The sequence below is a fragment of the Salvelinus alpinus genome, chromosome 14 (assembly GCF_045679555.1).
Source record: "Salvelinus alpinus chromosome 14, SLU_Salpinus.1, whole genome shotgun sequence".
Classification (NCBI taxonomy): Eukaryota; Metazoa; Chordata; class Actinopteri; order Salmoniformes; family Salmonidae; genus Salvelinus; species Salvelinus alpinus.
This window is the reverse complement of record NC_092099.1, coordinates 54,992,146-55,011,106: the sequence shown is the minus strand read 5'-3', so window position 1 is coordinate 55,011,106 and position 18,961 is coordinate 54,992,146. Positions and strand designations below refer to the sequence as shown.

Below are 18,961 nucleotides of genomic sequence, written 5' to 3'. Positions count from 1 at the left end.
ACAAAATAGATGGCATCATGAGTAAGGAGAATTATGTGGATATATTGAAGCAACATCTCAAGACATCAGTCAGAAAGTTAAAGCTCGATCGCAAATGGGTCTTCCAAATGGACAATGACCCCAAGCATACTTCCAAAGTTGTGGCAAAATGGCTTAATGACAACAAAGACAAGGTATCGGAGTGGCCATCACACCGCCCTGACCTCAATCCTATGGAAAATTTGTGGGCAGAACTGAAAAAGTGTGTGCGAGCAAGGAGGACTACAAACCTGACTCAGTTACACCAGCTCTGTCAGGAGGAATGGGCCAAAATTCACCCAACTTATTGTGGGAAGCTTGTGGAAGGCTACCTGAAACATTTGACCCAAGGTAAATAATTTAAGGGCAATGCTACCAAATACTAATTGAGTGTATGTAAACTTCTGACCCACTGGGAATGTGATGAAAGAAATAAAAACTGAAATAAATCATTCTCTCTACTATTATTCTGACATTTCACATTCTTAAAATAAAGTGGTGATCCTAACTGACCTAAAACAGGGAATTTTTACTAGGATTAAATGTCAGGAATTGTGAAAAACAGTTTAAATGTATTTGGCTAAGGTGTATGTAAACTTACGACTTCAACTGTAAGTCCAAAAGAATACAATATTTAAACTGCTGATGCCATTCAAACCAATGAGGGTTCAGAACTTTAATAAAGCCGATTATCTCAGAATCATCTTTTAGCAGATGGAACCTTATAGTCACAAGCTCACGATATGGCATATTGACTAACATATTCCCTAACATGTCAGATAGTTTCATGTTGAGGAGACAGAGTGTTAACACAAAGGGAATTGAAGAGTGAAAGCTCAGAAATAGGGTCAATATGTTGTTATATAACCCATCCCTACACTCTTAGAAAAAAGGGTTCTTCGGCTAACCTCATAGGAGAACCATTTTTGGTTCCAGGTAAAACCCTTTTTGGTTCCAGGCAGAACTCTTTTGGGTAGAACCCTCTGGATATAGGGTTTTTCAAATGGTTCTCCTATGGGGACAGCCGAATAACCCTTTTAGGTTCTAGATAGCACCTTTTTTTCTAAGAATGTATCGTAAAGAGACAAAACTTAATAGGCTTCTACTCTTCAAAACAGGCCCAATCTTAAATTACTGTAAGGGCCTCTGAAAAAAGCTATTTAAAAATCATACACGATAGCTAGTTACTTTATACTGATTCAGATGGCTGCCCTGCACACAATCGGAGGAGAACAGAGAGCTCAGGCTCTAAGAGTGCAGTGATTCGGAAAGATCTAAACTGTCCTGAAGGAAGCTGTTTCAATAGCAAAGACACAATCAGACTGCAGTGGTGAGGTCCATAACGTAAAGCTAGCACTTTAGAGAGAGAGGTCACAGTCAAGAATAATACTATTTGTTGCATGACACGATAGCCTGAGGTTGGGTTCATGTGTGTGTGGGTGTTTGTTTCTTAACCTGGCTCATTGTTAGAGTCTCTGTGCCTGTACAACATGGGCTCCATGCCAGACAAGGCCGCTGGGAAGACTGCCCAAAGGGTAAGTAGGATGAGAAGGGTGAGTGTAATGAATCTTGTGGGTAGTTGGGTGGAAGGGTGCGTTGTCAGGATTGGTTAGGGGAATTACCCCCGAAGAGAGGTTAGTGTTAGGGGTTCAATGACAAAGTAGGTAGGATCGTACACAAAGTAGACTCCAATATCTTCCTTTTGCGATTTTAATGCCTTTTTTGCAGCAGCAGCAGCAGGGGACTAGAATAGGGCCCACTCATTCAAACACACACCTTTACTGTAGCCCGTATCATCCCATCGGGACATTTGGTTTGTACAACACTAGAGACAAGACACCCATGTACAGTAGCTCCACCCACCGATGTCCCTGTCCCGTCGCTGGCTGTGGAGGCGTGCAGCGGCAGCGATCTTCATCTCCAGCTGTTTGCGCTTGGCGGCGTCGGCCGGCATGGGGTCGCTGTAGTGGGGCCGGAGGCGGCACTCGCGCTGGGCCCTCACCGATTCGGCCGGTTCATAAGCTGCGTCCGAGCTGGAGCGCCTGCAGCCCAGGCCAGAGTGCTGCTGATTGGAGAGAGACACCTGTCAATCAACTGAATATGTCAACAGCTATTGAAAGAGCCAATGGTGTGTTAGAGACAGAGTGAGAGGGAGATGGTAACGTGAGAGACCTATAGAATGTGGGTTGGCTGTATTACACACTCAGGGGCCTGAGAGCATGTACTGTAGCATACAATTTTCCTGCTAATGGTGCCATCACCATCTCAATCTCAACAGATATTGATCCATTCTGAACCTGGCAGGTTTGACTAATGAAATGGTGTTTAATATCCTGAGAGATAGACTGTACTGTTAATATGATACTAGAGGTCGACCGATTAAGATTTTTCAACGCCGATACCGATTATTGGAGGACCAAAAAAAGCCGATACCGATTAATCGGCCAATTTTATATATATATATTTGTAATAATGACAATTACAACAATACTGAATGAACAATGAACACTTTTATTTTAACTTAATATACTACATAAATAAAAATCTATTTAGTCTCAAATAAATAATGAAACATGTTCAATTTGGTTTAAATAGTGCAAAAACACAGTGTTGGAGAAGAAAGTAAAAGTGCAATATGTGCCATGTAAAAAAGCTAACGTTTAAGTTCCTTGCTCAGAACATGAGAACATATGAAAGCTTGTGGTTCCTTTTAACATGAGTCTTCAATATTCCCAGTTAAGAAGTTTTAGGTTGTAGTTATTATAGGAATTATGACGCGTCGACTATTTCTCTCTATACCATTTGTATTTCATATACCTTTGACTACTGGATGTTCTTATAGGCACTATAGTATTGCCAGCCTAATCTCTGGAGTTGATAGGCTTGAAGTCATAAACAGCACTGTGCTTCAAAGCATTGCTAAGAGCTGCTGGCAAACGCAGTAAAGTGCTGTTTGAATGAATGCTTACGAGCCTGCTGCTACCTACCACCGCTCAGTCAGACTGCTCTATCAAATATCAAATCATAGATTCATTATAATAAACACACAGAAATACGAGCCTTTGGTCATTAATATGGTCAAATCCGGGAAACTATCATTTCGAAAACAAAAAGTTTATTCTTTCAGTGAAATACGGAACCGTTCCGTATTTTTTTGAATGGGTGGCAACCCCAAGTCTAAATATTGTTGTTACATTGCACAACCTTCAATGTTATGTCATAATTATGGCAAATTCTGGCAAATTAATTGCGGTCTTTGTTCGGAAGAAATGGTCTTCACACAGTTCGCAATGAGCTAGGCGGTCCAAACTGTTGCATATACCCTGACTCTGCTTGCACTGAACCCAAGAGAAGTGACACAATTTCCCTAGTTAATACTGCCTGCTAACATGCATTTCTTTTAACTAAATATGCAGGTTTAAAAATATATACTTCTGTGTATTGACTTTAAGGAAGGCATTGATGTTTATGGTTAGGTACATTTGTGCAACGATTGTGCTTTTTTCGCGAATGTGCTTTTGTTAAATCATCACCCGTTTGGCGAAGTTGAAGTAGGCTATGATTCGATGATAAAATAACAGGCACCGCTTTGATTATATGCAACGCAGGACAAGCTAGTGAACCTAGTAATATCTTCAACCATGTGCAGTTAACTAGTGATTTATGTGAAGATTGATTGTTTTTTATAAGATACATTTAATGCTAGTTAGCAACTTACCTTGGCTCCCTGCAGCCACAAGGTCCTTTTGATGCTGCACTCGCGTAACAGGTGGTCAGCCTGCCACGCAGTCTCCTCGTGGATTGCAATGTAATCAGCCATAATCGGTGTCCAAAAAGGCAGATTACCGATTGTTATGAAAACTTGAAATCGGCCCTAATTAATCGGCTGACCTCTATATGATACCCTTGACTCTGAAAGGCTGTCAATGTTGTATGTACTCAGACAGACCAAGGGCACATATCTGTGTCTGTTTCCTTCACGGAATGACTTGGGAAGCATTGGAATGGAATGGGAACGCTAGGGAAGCATTGGAATGGAATGGGAATGCTAGGGAAGCATTGAATGGAATGTGAACGCTAGGGAAGCATTGGAATGGAATGGGAACGCTAGGGAAGCATTGGAATGGAATGGGAATGCTAGGGAAGCATTGGAATGGAATGGGAATGCTAGGGAAGCATTGGAATGGAATGGGAATGCTAGGGAAGCATTGGAATGGAATGGGAATGCTAGGGAAGCCTTTGGGATTTTAGAAAATACCCCAAATACTAGAGACAACATTATGAGTCTATTATAGCCTGACACAATGGCACCAATGCTAGGTGGATTGCATTGGTGTAAGTCAAATGATTCCTGCATACATCATGGTGGGCCTCATCATGGAACTAAAGATCAGGTGAAAGTTCATCAGACTGACAGGGTGACCCTCTGACCCCTCACCTCTCTACAGACGCTCATTCAGCATCATTAGTGATCGACATAGCTGAATGACAGCAGCTCATTGATTGACAGGTTATCATCAATTGGCCCCCAAACTGCTAACGTCTAGACTCTGTGGTTCCTAGCATCAGCTTGATAAACAACACATAGCTGCAGACCTACGCATGATAAACAACATGACTGTGGCTGAAAACAAAGGGCATTGGGGTATGTTTTCATATCCAATGAGACACAGGTGGGAAATATGACACGTAGCTAGGGCTCAGGTATCACACAGAATAATGAATGACTCGGTTGGATGCGGGTATTAATGAATTGCCGTTGGCCATGACTGGAAAAATGCACTGCCATTCTCCATGCATTGAATAAGCCGGTGCATGCAACAGCAACAATGACTGAGCTATGAACAAAAAGCAGTGGTGGAATATATGATGTTAGCGTTCGTTCTCACCTATAGCATCCTTCCTCATACAAAATACATGACGGACTGTCAGCCATAAACCCAACTACCCTGGTTGTCGATACGTGATGCTTGATGCTGTAACCTCAACCCCAGCAGAGGCAGAGACGTGTTGGTTGAATTATTGCACAAATTAACACAATGCAACGACAGCTACCGACAGACGGCTAGCAGCTGGGTAGCTGCGTTTCACACAGAGAGGACAGGAGGACAGACAGCCGAGCCAGCCAAGCAGAACAGCACACAGATGAGATGAAGAAGCCCCGTCAGTTACCACCATGAACCTGCTCTTTAATCCTCCCCCTCTGCTGAGTCCTGTTCCCAGGCAGATGCAGAGCTGAGCTGGGAGGAAGACTCTGAGGCTGTGGCTGTAGCTGCATGCCTGCCTGCCTGCGGTTGTCAGGGGCTCATCACAGACGTCTGTCTGGCTCTGTGTGTGTGTCTGCAGCCTCCTGCCTGCTGCCTGCCTGGAAACGCAGTCCCTCTGTTCTGTTCTGCTCTGATCTGCCCTAACCATCCTCACATGCCCCTGTCTGTGTGCGTGATACAGCCCACCACTGTCTCCAGCATATTGAGTGAGAGACAGATAGAGAGAAAGGGTCAAAAATGAAAATGAATAATGATGTGGTGAAGAGAGAGAGAGAGAGAGAGGGGAGAGAGATTCCGCTTACGCATTCTGCAGTTAGTTCTTCTCCTCCTCCTGCTGCAGGCTTGTCGCAAGCCTCCTCTCCACAGGCCGTCGCGGTTGTCATGGAGACGGTGGAGGATTGAAAATCTGGTGGGGGAGCGATGTTAGTGCTGTCGTCCTGGTCACCTGACAGCCTGACGGGGGCCTCTGCCGCTGCAATCTCTGCACTGCAGCTGGAGACAGAGGGAGGAGGGAGAGGGGGGGAGGTAAGGGAGAGAGAGAGAGAGAGAGAGAGTAGAGAGAGGTAAAAGGAGAGAGAGAGAGAGAGAGAGAGAGAGAGAGAGAGAGAGAGAGAGAGAGAGAGAGAGAGAGAGAGAGAGAGAGAGAGAGAGAGAGAGAGAGAGAAAGAAAAAGGGAGAGAGAAAGACAAAGGGAGGGAGAGAAAGACAGGGACAGAGAGAGAGAGAGAGAAAAGGAGAGAGAGAAAGGGAGAGAGAGGGGGGGGGAATGACGAGAGGTGTTGGAGAAGACAGAACAGGAGAGGATGGAATTATGATTCCTGGCACTTCTCTCCTCTCCTCCCACCATTCATATCATTCAGTTTCATCCTCCCTTCCTCCTCCTCCCTTCCCACTGTCCCCCTTCACCACTCCAGGGACTTACTCCATTCTCTTCTCCTCTCTCTCCCCGGCAGAGGGACTCAGGGGCTGGGTAATGAGACACATCAATTCCCATTAATAACACCTGCACTCCTGGAACAGATGATGGACCACAGGGCAGGATGCTGCCTCCCTCCCTCACTCCACACCACATGGACCACAGGGCAGGATGCTGCCTCCCTCCACACCACATGGACCACAGGGCAGGATGCTGCCTCCCTCCACACCACATGGACCACAGGGCAGGATGCTGCCTCCCTCCCTCGCCCCACAGCACAACTCACTCTCTACCTGCATCATACATCTGTCTGTCTGTCTCTCTGGTTCCTTTGTGCGCCGACCAGCCCCACACACACACACACACACACACACACACACACACACACACACACACACACACACACACACACACACACACACACACACACACACCCCCACACCCACACACACACACACACACACACACACACACACACACACACACACACACACACACACACACACACACACACACACACACACACACACACACACACACACAGAATGCACATGAGAACAGACCAGTCTGCCTGCCACAACATGTCGTCGGTTCACGTCACATTGTAATTGACTGCGCTAGACGGACAATGGGGACAAAAATCTCAATTTCCTTCCCAAAAATCCATTTAAATTTCTCTCTGACACAAAAATAGCCTAGCTATTTGGCCAGGGATGTAAATTGTACGCTAATCAATATTCTAGATTTGAATAATTTTTGTCAATCATCAATGTGTGAAAGTCATTATTTATCATGTTTACTTGTATATTTGTTTTGTCATCACATGACATTATTTAAAAGATCTTGTCTCTCTAGCCTCATTTAACCTGCTCTACTGCCATCTCTCTCTGGTCTGTCATGTAAATAACCTCCAGGAATTTGCATGAGGTCTCCTCTATTAATTGGCATGTTACACAACTCTGTGCTGTACCTGTCTGATGCCTCCCTCTCTAACCCATTCATTCTCAGCTCGTCATAGACCCGCCAGAGGAAGATCTGCCTGCACCACCGTCACACACTAACCAGAGAAAGCACACACATCTGCACACACACTTTCTACATTTACATTTGAGTCATTTAGAAAACGCTCTTATCGAGAGCGATTTACAGTAGTGAGTGCATACATTTAATACTTTTTTCATACTGGTCCCCCGTGGGAATCAAGCGCCATGTTCTACCAACTGAGCCACGCACGCACGCGCACGCACGCACGCACACACACACACACACACACCAATTGACCTACCCATTAGCAACACTCACTAGTAGTTCTGAAGTCTTTAAAATGCAACAAAGCAACAAAAAATAACTCTGCCCCCGAATCTTCAGATGGTGCAGGTGCCAGGGGCTACACGGAATAATGAATATGCTCCTTCTTTAGGTTTGCATCCCAAATAGCACCCTATTTCCTATATAGTGCACTACTTTATATCAAGGCGCATAGGGCTCTGGTTAAAAGTACAGCACAATGTAGGGAACGCGTAGGGAGCCATTTGCGATGTAGCTTAGAACGAGGCAATAAAACAGACGCTGCTGCCGGCGTTTCCTTCCAGTTGGAATAACTGTCATTAAAACCTTTCCCTACAGATATTACCTGTCAGCCTGTGTGATACATTTGGGATAATACCCTGGAACTTAATTTATTAGCCTATCACACGTCCCTGCCTGCGGTACAATGTGACATTGAAATTAGTATATAGTCGCCATAGAGTGCATTCGCAAAGTATTCAGACCACTTGACTTTTTCCACATTTTGTTACGTTACAGCCTTATTCTAAAATGGATTACATTTTTCCTCTTCAATCTACACACAATACCCCATAATGACAAATCGAAAAGAGGTTTTTAGAACTTTTTGCAAATGTATTACAAATAAAAAACAGAAATACTTTATTTACATAAGTATTCAGACCCTTTGCTATGAGACTCAAAATTGACCTCAGGTTCATCCTGTTTCCATTGATCATCCTTGAGATGTTTCTACAACTTGATTGGAGTCTACCTGTGGTAAATTCAATTGATTGGACATGATTTGGAAAGGCACACACCTGTCTATATAAGGTCTCACAGTTGATAGTGGCAAAAAAAACAAGCCATGAGGTCGAAGGAATTGTCCGTAGAGCTCATAGTCGGGATTGTGTCGAGGCACAGATCTGGGGAAGAGTACCCGAAAATGTCTGCAGCATTGAATGTCCCCAAGAACACAGTGGAATCCATCATTCTTAAATGGAAGAAGTTAGGAACCACCAAGACTCTTCTAGAGTTGGCCGCCTGGCCAAACTGAACAATTGGGGGAGAAGGGCCTTGGTCAGGGAGGTGACCAAGAACCCGATGGTCACTCTGACAGAGCTCCAGAGTTCCTCTGTGGAGAAGGGAGAACCTTCCAGAAGGACAATCATCTCCACCAATAAGGCCTTTATGGTAGAGTGGCAAGACGGAAGTCACTCCTCAGTAAAAAGCACATGACAGCCCGCTTAGAGTTTGCCAAAAGGCACCAAAAGGACTCAGAAAATTCTCTGGTCTGATGAAACCAAGATTGAACTCTTTGGCCTGAATGCCAAGCGTCACGTCTGGAGGAAACCTGCCACCATCCCTACAGTGAAGCATGGTGGTGGTAGGATCATGCTGTGTGGATGTTTTTCAGAGACAGGGACACTTGTCAGGATCGAGGGAAAGATGAACGGAGCAAAGTACAGAGAGATCCTTGATGAAAACCTGCTCCAGAGCGCTCAAGACCTCAGACTAGAGAGATGGTACACCTTCCAACAGGACAATGACCCTAAGGACACAGCCAAGACAATGCACGAGTGGCTTCTGGACAAGTCTCTGAATTTCCTTGAGTGGCCCTGCCAGAGCCCGGACTTGAACCCGATCTAACATTTCTGGAGAGACCTGAAAATAGCTGTGTAGCGACGCTCCCCATCTAACTTGACAGAGCTTGAGAGGATCTGCAGAGAAGAAGGAAGAAACTTCGCAAATACAGGTGTGCCAAGCTTGTAGCGTCATACCCAAGAGGACTCGAGGCTGTGATCGCTAAGGAAAGGGTCTGAATACTTATGTAAATTTGATATTTAAGCTTTTTATTTTTAATACATTTGAAAACATTTCTAAAAACCTGTTTTTGCTTTGTCATTATGTGGTATTGTGAGAGGAAAAATGTAATCTATTTTAGAATAAGGCTGTAACGCAACAAAATGTGGAAAAAGTCAAGGGGTCTGAATAATTCCAAATGCACTGTATAGCCATCATATATACTGTATGTTTGTATGAAACCATATATTCTAAATATATTAGTAGGCCTAATAAATCTCTCTATTCATGTTTAAATATTAAAGTCCCTGTTAGGGGAAAATAGGACATTAAAACCATAACGTGTGTGTATTTGTCATTAGGAAAGAGAGAGCCCAGAGCTTAAGCACACCCAAGAGCACTGTTCCAGTGCTTTCCGTTAATAGATCCCTGCTCCACCATCCCATCAGGTGTATACTACAGTATAATACATGGGAATAGCATTGTAATTGCCTGGTGAAAAAGCCATCAGACTAGCCACAGTTCGATAGCCATCATGATTGCAAGCCTGTATGGGACACTGAGGAGCGCTAACACAAAGACTTGTTTAGTGGAGTCAAGAGAGACTGAGACTGGTTAAAACTAGACCCTTGCATAGCATTAGAAAATGCATATGCATGCATAGCATTAGAAAATTACACATTTTTAATGACCAACTTGATGCTATTAAAGGTCAAATTAAAACCTACTAAGAATATATTGTATGAACATACTGTATATTACAACACAATAGCCTACATACATGTATTAAACCCCTTGGTAATAGCTACCTCATAAATTCTAGCAATTCATAAGCAGCATGGGGATGAGAAACTATTAAACATCCCCCTGTCCCCTGTACTCTGTCCCCCGTTCCCTGTCCTTCGTTCCCTGTCCTCTGTTACCTGTCTTCTGTCCCCTCTCCTGTCCTCTGTCCTCAGGTCCCATGTCCGACATGTGTGAGGAGTGTCATTTTTGAAAGTGTGTCACACAGCTTTCCTGTCTGGCGAAACTACCACCTGCAGTATATCGTCTGTGGTATCATGCAGCTCAGTCTACAGTCTGTATGATCCATCATCACCCCTAGCACTGTCTGACTCTGCAGACAGAGGTGACAGACACCGTGATATTTATGAGTGAGAGGTGACAGACACAGTGATATCTATGGGTGAGAGGTGACAGACACAGTGATATATATGGGTGAGAGGTGACAGACACAGTGATATCTATGGGTGAGAGGTGACAGACACAGTGATATCTATGGGTGAGAGGTGACAGACACAGTGATATCTATGGGTGAGAGGTGACAGACACAGTGATATCTATGGGTGAGAGGTGACAGACACAGTGATATCTATGGGTGAGAGGTGACAGACACCGTGATATTTATGAGTGAGAGGTGACAGACACAGTGATATCTATGGGTGAGAGGTGACAGACACAGTGATATCTATGGGTGAGAGGTGACAGACACAGTGATATCTATGGGTGAGAGGTGACAGACACAGTGATATCTATGGGTGAGAGGTGACAGACACAGTGATATCTATGGGTGAGAGGTGACAGACACAGTGATATCTATGGGTGAGAGGTGACAGACACAGTGATATCTATGGGTGAGAGGTGACAGACACCGTGATATTTATGAGTGAGAGGTGACAGACACAGTGATATATATGGGTGAGAGGTGACAGACACAGTGATATCTATGGGTGAGAGGTGACAGACACAGTGATATCTATGGGTGAGAGGTGACAGACAGAGTGATATCTATGGGTGACAGAAGGAGGCACAGTGGAGCAGCCTGACTGACTGTCATTTATGACACATAAAAAGAAGAATACAAGGCTATCCATTCCTCTCATGGTCACCACTGAAACTTACAATCCTACAACTCTTCTCTAGTATACTACACCTTGTACTGAGCCTGTTATACACCATAAGAGACTACTACAGACATGTCTCAGAGAAAATCTTCACCGTGTCTAAAGGCTCGCATAGACTGTACGATTTTAGCCATCCCATACAAAATGCCCAAGTTGTGGGCAAATTCTTAGGTCGTAAACGATTTTCTGACGTCTTGGCGCGTTCTATGTGACAGGCTCTAGGTCTGCTGATTATGTACCACTATGTGCGGTCTTAGGCTCTGAGAAAGTTCTGGCAGTGTCAGAAATGAGCTTTTATCATGTATTGTGTCTGGTGTCACGAGCTGATCCCGGTGACTGACCAATAGGAACACAGCTAGCTCTGAGTATGCATACAATAATATGAATAATGTGAAAAGTCAGATTAATATAATAGTTTGATTTAAGAGTTTACATGCTTGGCAAGAAGAACGATTTCCCAAATAATATTGTTTACACATCTGAAATCAAGCAACTTTTGCGGATTTTGATAAATGCCCAAAATTGCAAATTCAAAAAAACGTTCTACCACAACAACCATGTTATTTTTTGGAAGCCTATTTGATTCTGATTTCGGACATATACAGTTTGTACGTGAAACTTATTTATAAGATGCAAACTTTCAGTTTTTCCGAACTCATTTCACTCGTACATAAGCACAGAGGAAGGTTTGCGCTGCTAGTGCTGGCACATGTGCAGATCAAATACACCGCTGCAGTTGACGTAACCTAACATGCTGACCACACCGTTCGCGTTGCAAAATAAATGTACACATGTTATTCATCCAAACTGCTGGCGTGCGTCAACGAGCGTCTACGTAGCTAGGCGCTAAAATAGAACTTGATTCTATTTTTGACACTTGACGCACTGCAAGTCCCGCCTCTCCTATCTCCTCATTGGTTTTTAGGACCATATACCCATGTGGGTGATTGAAAGATGAACTGAGGTCCACACTCCTGTCCAGTTGGTGGTGGTAAGGCACCTTAAAGTTGGAGTAGAGGACCTTGTGCATTTCAGGTAAAATAACAACCCAATGTTTATATCCCAGGACAAATGAGCTAGCAACAGCAAGCTAGCTAGCTAAATTGCCATGAATGTTTCATGTGTTTCGACCTGTTCCCAAATTAATATAGTCGGTTCAGAGTTCATTTTGATATTTCAACCTGCGTGTCCTGATCACGTCTGGTGTGGATGGACAAAATCAACATGCGTGCGATAGAGCACGCGGACGCACGCGCCTGGTCTAGTCAGCATGTAAATCAACGACGCATACGTCGGCTGACCTAGCCTCACAAGCCAATAGCAGAATGTGACAACAGAACTGAAGCAAATCATACAATCTGGCCAGGTTGATATCAAGATTTTAATTTGATAACATCGCACAGTGTGACATGTAATAATATTAAAAGAGTGAATCTGATGTACAGTGTGGGAAGGCCTTGAGGCGACACATGTCTGTCTGAGTCTGAGTGAATGCTACATTGTCAGACTATGAACGATGCCAAATCAGGCTCTACATTTCTCCTTGATTTGCCTAACCACACCAGACTGGAGGCTTCATCTGTTTAGCAAACAGTATGCCTAAACCAGCTGCCACAGTGAGAGGGGGAGGAGGAGGGTGGCAGTGCCAACCTGAAGTGCCAACCAGCTGTCCTGTGACTGTGAGCCTATGGAGCAGGCCTGGGTTCAAACTGTATTTGAAATCTTTCAAATACTTTATCCGTCCTTGTTGGAACTTCCCTGGCGCAATGGAACCAATGAATAGTCCCAAAAGTGCACAAGCTATCCATCTGGCATTCCAGGCAGGCTCAATACAAACACTCAAAGTATGTGAAAGATTACAATTCCTATTTGAACCCAGTTGGGTCTGCTATGGAGATGATGTGTCAGACTGGAGACGGTAGACCCTGGCACAGCCACAACGGTCTCCTCTGGTAGCCAATCCTGTTAACTGTAAAAGCTGTTCATAATAAGCTGTGATAAATCAATAACAACACTAACACTAATGTCACCGTTGAAGAAAACCACTACAGCACACGCCATTGGATCCAATTTTACCATCAAAGAGCAGAAGCGGGATACAAAGCAAGCTTTTTGGCAAAAGCATGTGCATCCATCTTAAATGAAAACTAGCAGTAAATTAACTGGTAGATTTAGTGTTTAATATTCTAGTTTTCTTTTCTTGTTAATGATCTCTTTACATGGCTAAGGTCCAATTGAAATTCATTAACTTTGGCTTTCATCTTAGTAAGCACATACAGTAGCTTCCACAAAGCAATAAGGCAAACTCAGTTAGATAAATGCTTAATTACTGTAATGACTGAATCCCATTGATGATCCAATGACTGATGGGTCTCCCCCCAGCCCCTTCATCTTCAGCTTCACCTTTACCTTCACCTGCTTACTAACCTCTTCTTGATGAGGTCCAGGGCGGAGCCGATGAACCCATCCTTCATCTTGTACATCTTGGCTCCATAGCTGGAGAGGTCAGTCTTGTCCAGGAGCAGGGCTGGGCAGCAGCTGGAGGGGCCCTCTGCACTCTCCCTGTGTGGAGGAGGGAAGGGGACCTGGGAGGCCTGAGGCACACTGAGCCCCACATTAGGCCTTCTGTCCTGGGCCTGGGTATGATACATGGTCCCCTTCCCCTGGGTCTTACTGGAGGGCTGGAGGGGAGAGCGGGGAGTAGGGCCTGTGCATATAGGTTTGTTAGAGACTGTGGTCTGAATGTTGGCTTTTAGCTGGGGAGTAGGGCCAGTGAAGATGGGAGAGGATGAGTGCAAAGTGCTGGCTGTGGGAGTCTCTCCACTGCCTCTCCTCTCCCCGCTCCCCCTCTCCTCCCTCTCTTCACTGCCCCTCCTCTCCCCGCTCCCCCTCTCTCCACTGCCTCTCCTCTCCTCGCTCTCCCTCTCCTCCCTTTCTCCACTGCCTCTCCTCTCCCCGCTCCCCCTCTCCTCCCTCTCTTCACTGCCTCTCCTCTCCCCGCTCCCCCTCTCCTCCCTCTCTCCACTGCCTCTCCTCTCCCCGCTCCCCCTCTCCTCCCTCTCTTCACTGCCTCTCCTCTCCCCGCTCCCCCTCTCCTCCCTCTCTTCACTGCCTCTCCTCTCCTCGCTCTTGCTCTCCTCCTCCTGAGAGGACTGAGAGTCTCGCCATCCCAATGGGGCTGTCTGAGTCTTACAGTCTCTGCCTGTCCCTGGGCTCTGGCTGCCTGTACCAGTCTCTGGCGGTTGGTCTATAGTTGTTACTGTAGTAGCATTACTCCTGCTCTCTGTCTGTCCACTCTCTCCCTCTCTCTGTCTCATCCTCTTAAACTCCTTGAAGGTAGGGATGTGCAGGCGGCCCATAGGGGGCCTCTTACGCCCGGCTATGAGCTCAGCACTACTTCCAGTGACAGAGATGGACTCGGTGGGGAAGGACATGGCCATGTCTGGGGTCTGAGGGGTCTCCAGGGAGGCATGGAGGGCCAGGTTTGGGGTGCTGTTCTGCCGGCGGAGCTGAAGGCGTCTCAGAACCTCCTGCTTGATTTTCTCAGGGCTGGTGAGGTGCCGGACATACAGGGGTCTCCCAACGTACCTCTGGTGAGGGGATGAGTCCCTCTCTGAGCACCCCCTCAGGATGGGAGTGGTACTGCCTGGGGTTACCTGAGGTCGAAGAGGCTTCAGGGGTTCCGCTGCCGATCGAGCGCTTTGGAGGCGGAGCTTCTCCCTTAGCTCCTTCCTGCCATTGGTGGTAGCGTTCACCCCCCAGTCATCTGCGCCGGGGAACAGCCACTGGGGGAAGAGGGGCAGGTCCTTCCTCCCCAACCCCCCTAGGCCCCTCCCCAGGCGGGGGTGGGGGTAGAACGCCAGGCTCTCAGGACCGTAGCCCTGGGGCCCTGTCCCCTCCGAGGGCCCATCGTACCAGTGGCTGGTGGCAGTGCAGCGGAAGATGAACCCACTGTCCACACTGCCTCTGTAGGGGGCACAATACGGGGAACAGTAGAGGCCTGGTACAGACACAGAATTACTCCAGTTCAAGTTCTCCATGCTGCGGTAGAGTCTAGTTCCACAGCCTTGGTTCATGTTCCAACAGGGCCCTGGGTCCAGCCCCAGGCCTGACCCTGACCCCAACTCCAGCCCAGAGTCAGGACCCCTGGGTGGGTGCTGCACACTGTTGGTGGAGCAGTACCGGAGCCCCAGGTTAGTGAGTAATGCACTGCTGTTAGACCGTGGTATGAAGGGGCACTGGCCAGGGTATGGTGGGTAGGGAGGTACGCTGTGGCCTCTGAAGCCAGAGAGGGGTTGGGGCAGGGGGAAGTCAGTGAGGCTGAGGCAGGGCTCCCGATCCATGGTGAGACCAGCGGTGCAGGTGTAGCCCGCGAGGCCGTGGCCTTGGCCGGGGGAGCAGCCCGCTGAGGGGTAGTCACATGGTGGAGGGGCCTTCACGTCCGGCATGGCTGCAGTATGAGCCACCATAATTCAGAGAGAGGCTCCGGGAAACTGGCCCTAAAGGACAGAGATGAGACACACAGGGGAATGAGCTGGGAGATAGAGCACTGTTTGCAAACACACGCACACACGCTCAAGCACAAAAGCATGTGCACACACACACACAGACACAGACACACACACTGTCACAGTGCATCTATACGTGAGCTGTACTACACCATTTCAGGAATTGAATTTGAAGCACAAACACTGAGGGTTGTTGAGATAATCCTGGAAATGACAAATCCATTCCATACAGCACATACAGTACATACAGTACACACTGTACATACAGTACATACTGTACATACAGTACATACAGTACATACAGCACACACAGTACACACAGTACATACAGCATATACTGTACATACAGTACATACAGTACATACAGCACACACAGTACACACAGTACATACAGCACACACAGTACATACAGTACATACAGTACATACAGCACATACTGTACATACAGTACATACAGTACATACAGTACACACTGTACATACAGTACATACAGTACACACTGTACATACAGTACACACAGTACATACAGTACACACTGTACATACAGTACATACTGTACATACTGTACACACAGTACACACAGTACATACAGTACATACTGTACATACAGTACACACAGTACATACAGTACATACTGTACATACAGTACACACAGTACATACAGTACACACAGTACATACAGTACATACAGTACACACAGTACACACAGTACATACAGTACATACAGTACAGACAGTACATACAGTACACACAGTACACACAGTACATACAGTACATACAGTACACACAGTACACACAGTACATACAGTACATACAGTACACACAGTACATACAGTACATACAGTACAGACAGTACATACAGTACATACAGTACAGACAGTACATACAGTACACACAGTACACACAGTACATACAGTACATACAGTACAGACAGTACATACAGTACATACAGTACATGTCATGAATGAGATTACCATTATTTTAGATTACATTTTGATTATAGCTCCATGGTTGAGCTTCTGTAAGATGTTGATACTGTGGTTTTAGCCATGTGACAATCAACCATCGAAGAAAATATGACAATATGACACTAGGACAATTATACTAGGACAATTATACTAGGACAATATGACACTAGGACAATATGACACTAGGACAATATGACACTAGGACAATATGACACTAGGACAATTATACTAGGACAATATGACACTAGGACAATATGACACAAGGACAATATGACACTAGGACAATATGACACTAGGACAATTATACTAGGACAATATGACACTAGGACAATATGACACTAGGACAATTATACTAGGACAATATGACACTAGGACAATATGACACTAGGACAATTATACTAGGACAATATGACACTAGGACAATATGACACTAGGACAATTATACTAGGACAATATGACACTAGGACAATATGACACTAGGACAATTATACTAGGACAATATGACACTAGGACAATATGACACTAGGACAATATGACACTAGGACAATTATACTAGGACAATATGACACTAGGACAATATGACACTAGGACAATTATACTAGGACAATATGACACTAGGACAATTATACTAGGACAATATGACATTAGGACAATTATACTAGGACAATTATACTAGGACAATATGACACTAGGACAATATGACACTAGGACAATATGACACTAGGACAATATGACACTTGGAGAATATGACACTAGGACAATTATACTAGGACAATATGGCACTAGGACAATATGACACTAGGACAATTATACTAGGAAAATATGATACTAGGACAATTATACTAGGACAATATGGCACTAGGACAATATGACACTAGGACAATATGGCACTAGGACAATATGACACTAGGACAATATGACACTTGGACAATATGACACTAGGACAATGATACTAGGACAATATGACACTAGGACAATATGACACTAGGACAATATGTCACTAGGACAATTATACTAGGACAATATGACACTAGGACAATATGACACTAGGACAATTATACTAGGACAATATGGCACTAGGACAATATGACACTAGGACAATTATACTAGGACAATATGACACTAGGACAATATGACACTAGGACAATTATACTAGGACAATATGACACTAGGACAATTATACTAGGACAATATGGCACTAGGACAATATGACACTAGGACAATTATACTAGGACAATATGACACTAGGACAATTATACTAGGACAATATGGCACTAGGACAATATGACACTAGGACAATATGACACTAGGACAATATGACACTAGGACAATTATACTAGGACAATATGGCACTAGGACAATATGACACTAGGACAATTATACTAGGAAAATATGATACTAGGACAATTATACTAGGACAATATGGCACTAGGACAATATGACACTAGGACAATATGGCACTAGGACAATATGACACTAGGACAATATGACACTTGGACAATATGACACTAGGACAATGATACTAGGACAATATGACACTAGGACAATATGACACTAGGACAATATGTCACTAGGACAATTATACTAGGACAATATGACACTAGGACAATATGACACTAGGACAATTATACTAGGACAATATGGCACTAGGACAATATGACACTAGGACAATTATACTAGGACAATATGACACTAGGACAATATGACACTAGGACAATTATACTAGGACAATATGACACTAGGACAATTATACTAGGACAATATGGCACTAGGACAATATGACACTAGGACAATTATACTAGGACAATATGACACTAGGACAATTATACTAGGACAATATGGCACTAGGACAATATGACACTAGGACAATATGACACTAGGACAATATGACACTAGGACAATTATACTAGGACAATTATACTAGGACAATATGACACTAGGACAATTATACTAGGACAATATGACACTAGGACAATTATACTAGGACAATATGGCACTAGGACAATATGATACTAGGACAATTATACTAGGACAATATGACACTAGGACAATATGACACTAGGACAATTAGACCAGGCCAATTTGACACTAGGACAATATGACACTAGGACAATTATACTAGGACAATATGACACTAGGACAATATGACACTAGGACAATATGACACTAGGACAATTATACTAGGACAATATGACACTAGGACAATATGACACTAGGACAATATGACACTAGGACAATATGACACGAGGACAATATGACACTAGGACAATATGACACTAGAACAATATGGCACTAGGACAATTATACTAGG

At 44.6% G+C, this 18,961-nt stretch overlaps 1 protein-coding gene across 1 annotated transcript in view; it reads right to left on the bottom strand.

The window, feature by feature from the left end:
• The window catches only part of arhgef49 (Rho guanine nucleotide exchange factor 49), a 66,844-nt gene that overhangs the window by 11,747 nt on the left and 36,136 nt on the right, over positions 1-18,961 (bottom strand). Inside the window, exons 3-6 of the mRNA XM_071341868.1 lie at positions 14,404-15,673; positions 13,602-14,001; positions 5,588-5,777; positions 1,882-2,080 (exon numbers count right to left, since the gene is read on the bottom strand). Coding sequence (XP_071197969.1) covers positions 1,882-2,080; positions 5,588-5,777; positions 13,602-14,001; positions 14,404-15,643 — 2,029 coding nt within the window. The 5' untranslated portion in view covers positions 15,644-15,673. The remainder of the gene's footprint in view (positions 1-1,881; positions 2,081-5,587; positions 5,778-13,601; positions 14,002-14,403; positions 15,674-18,961) is intronic.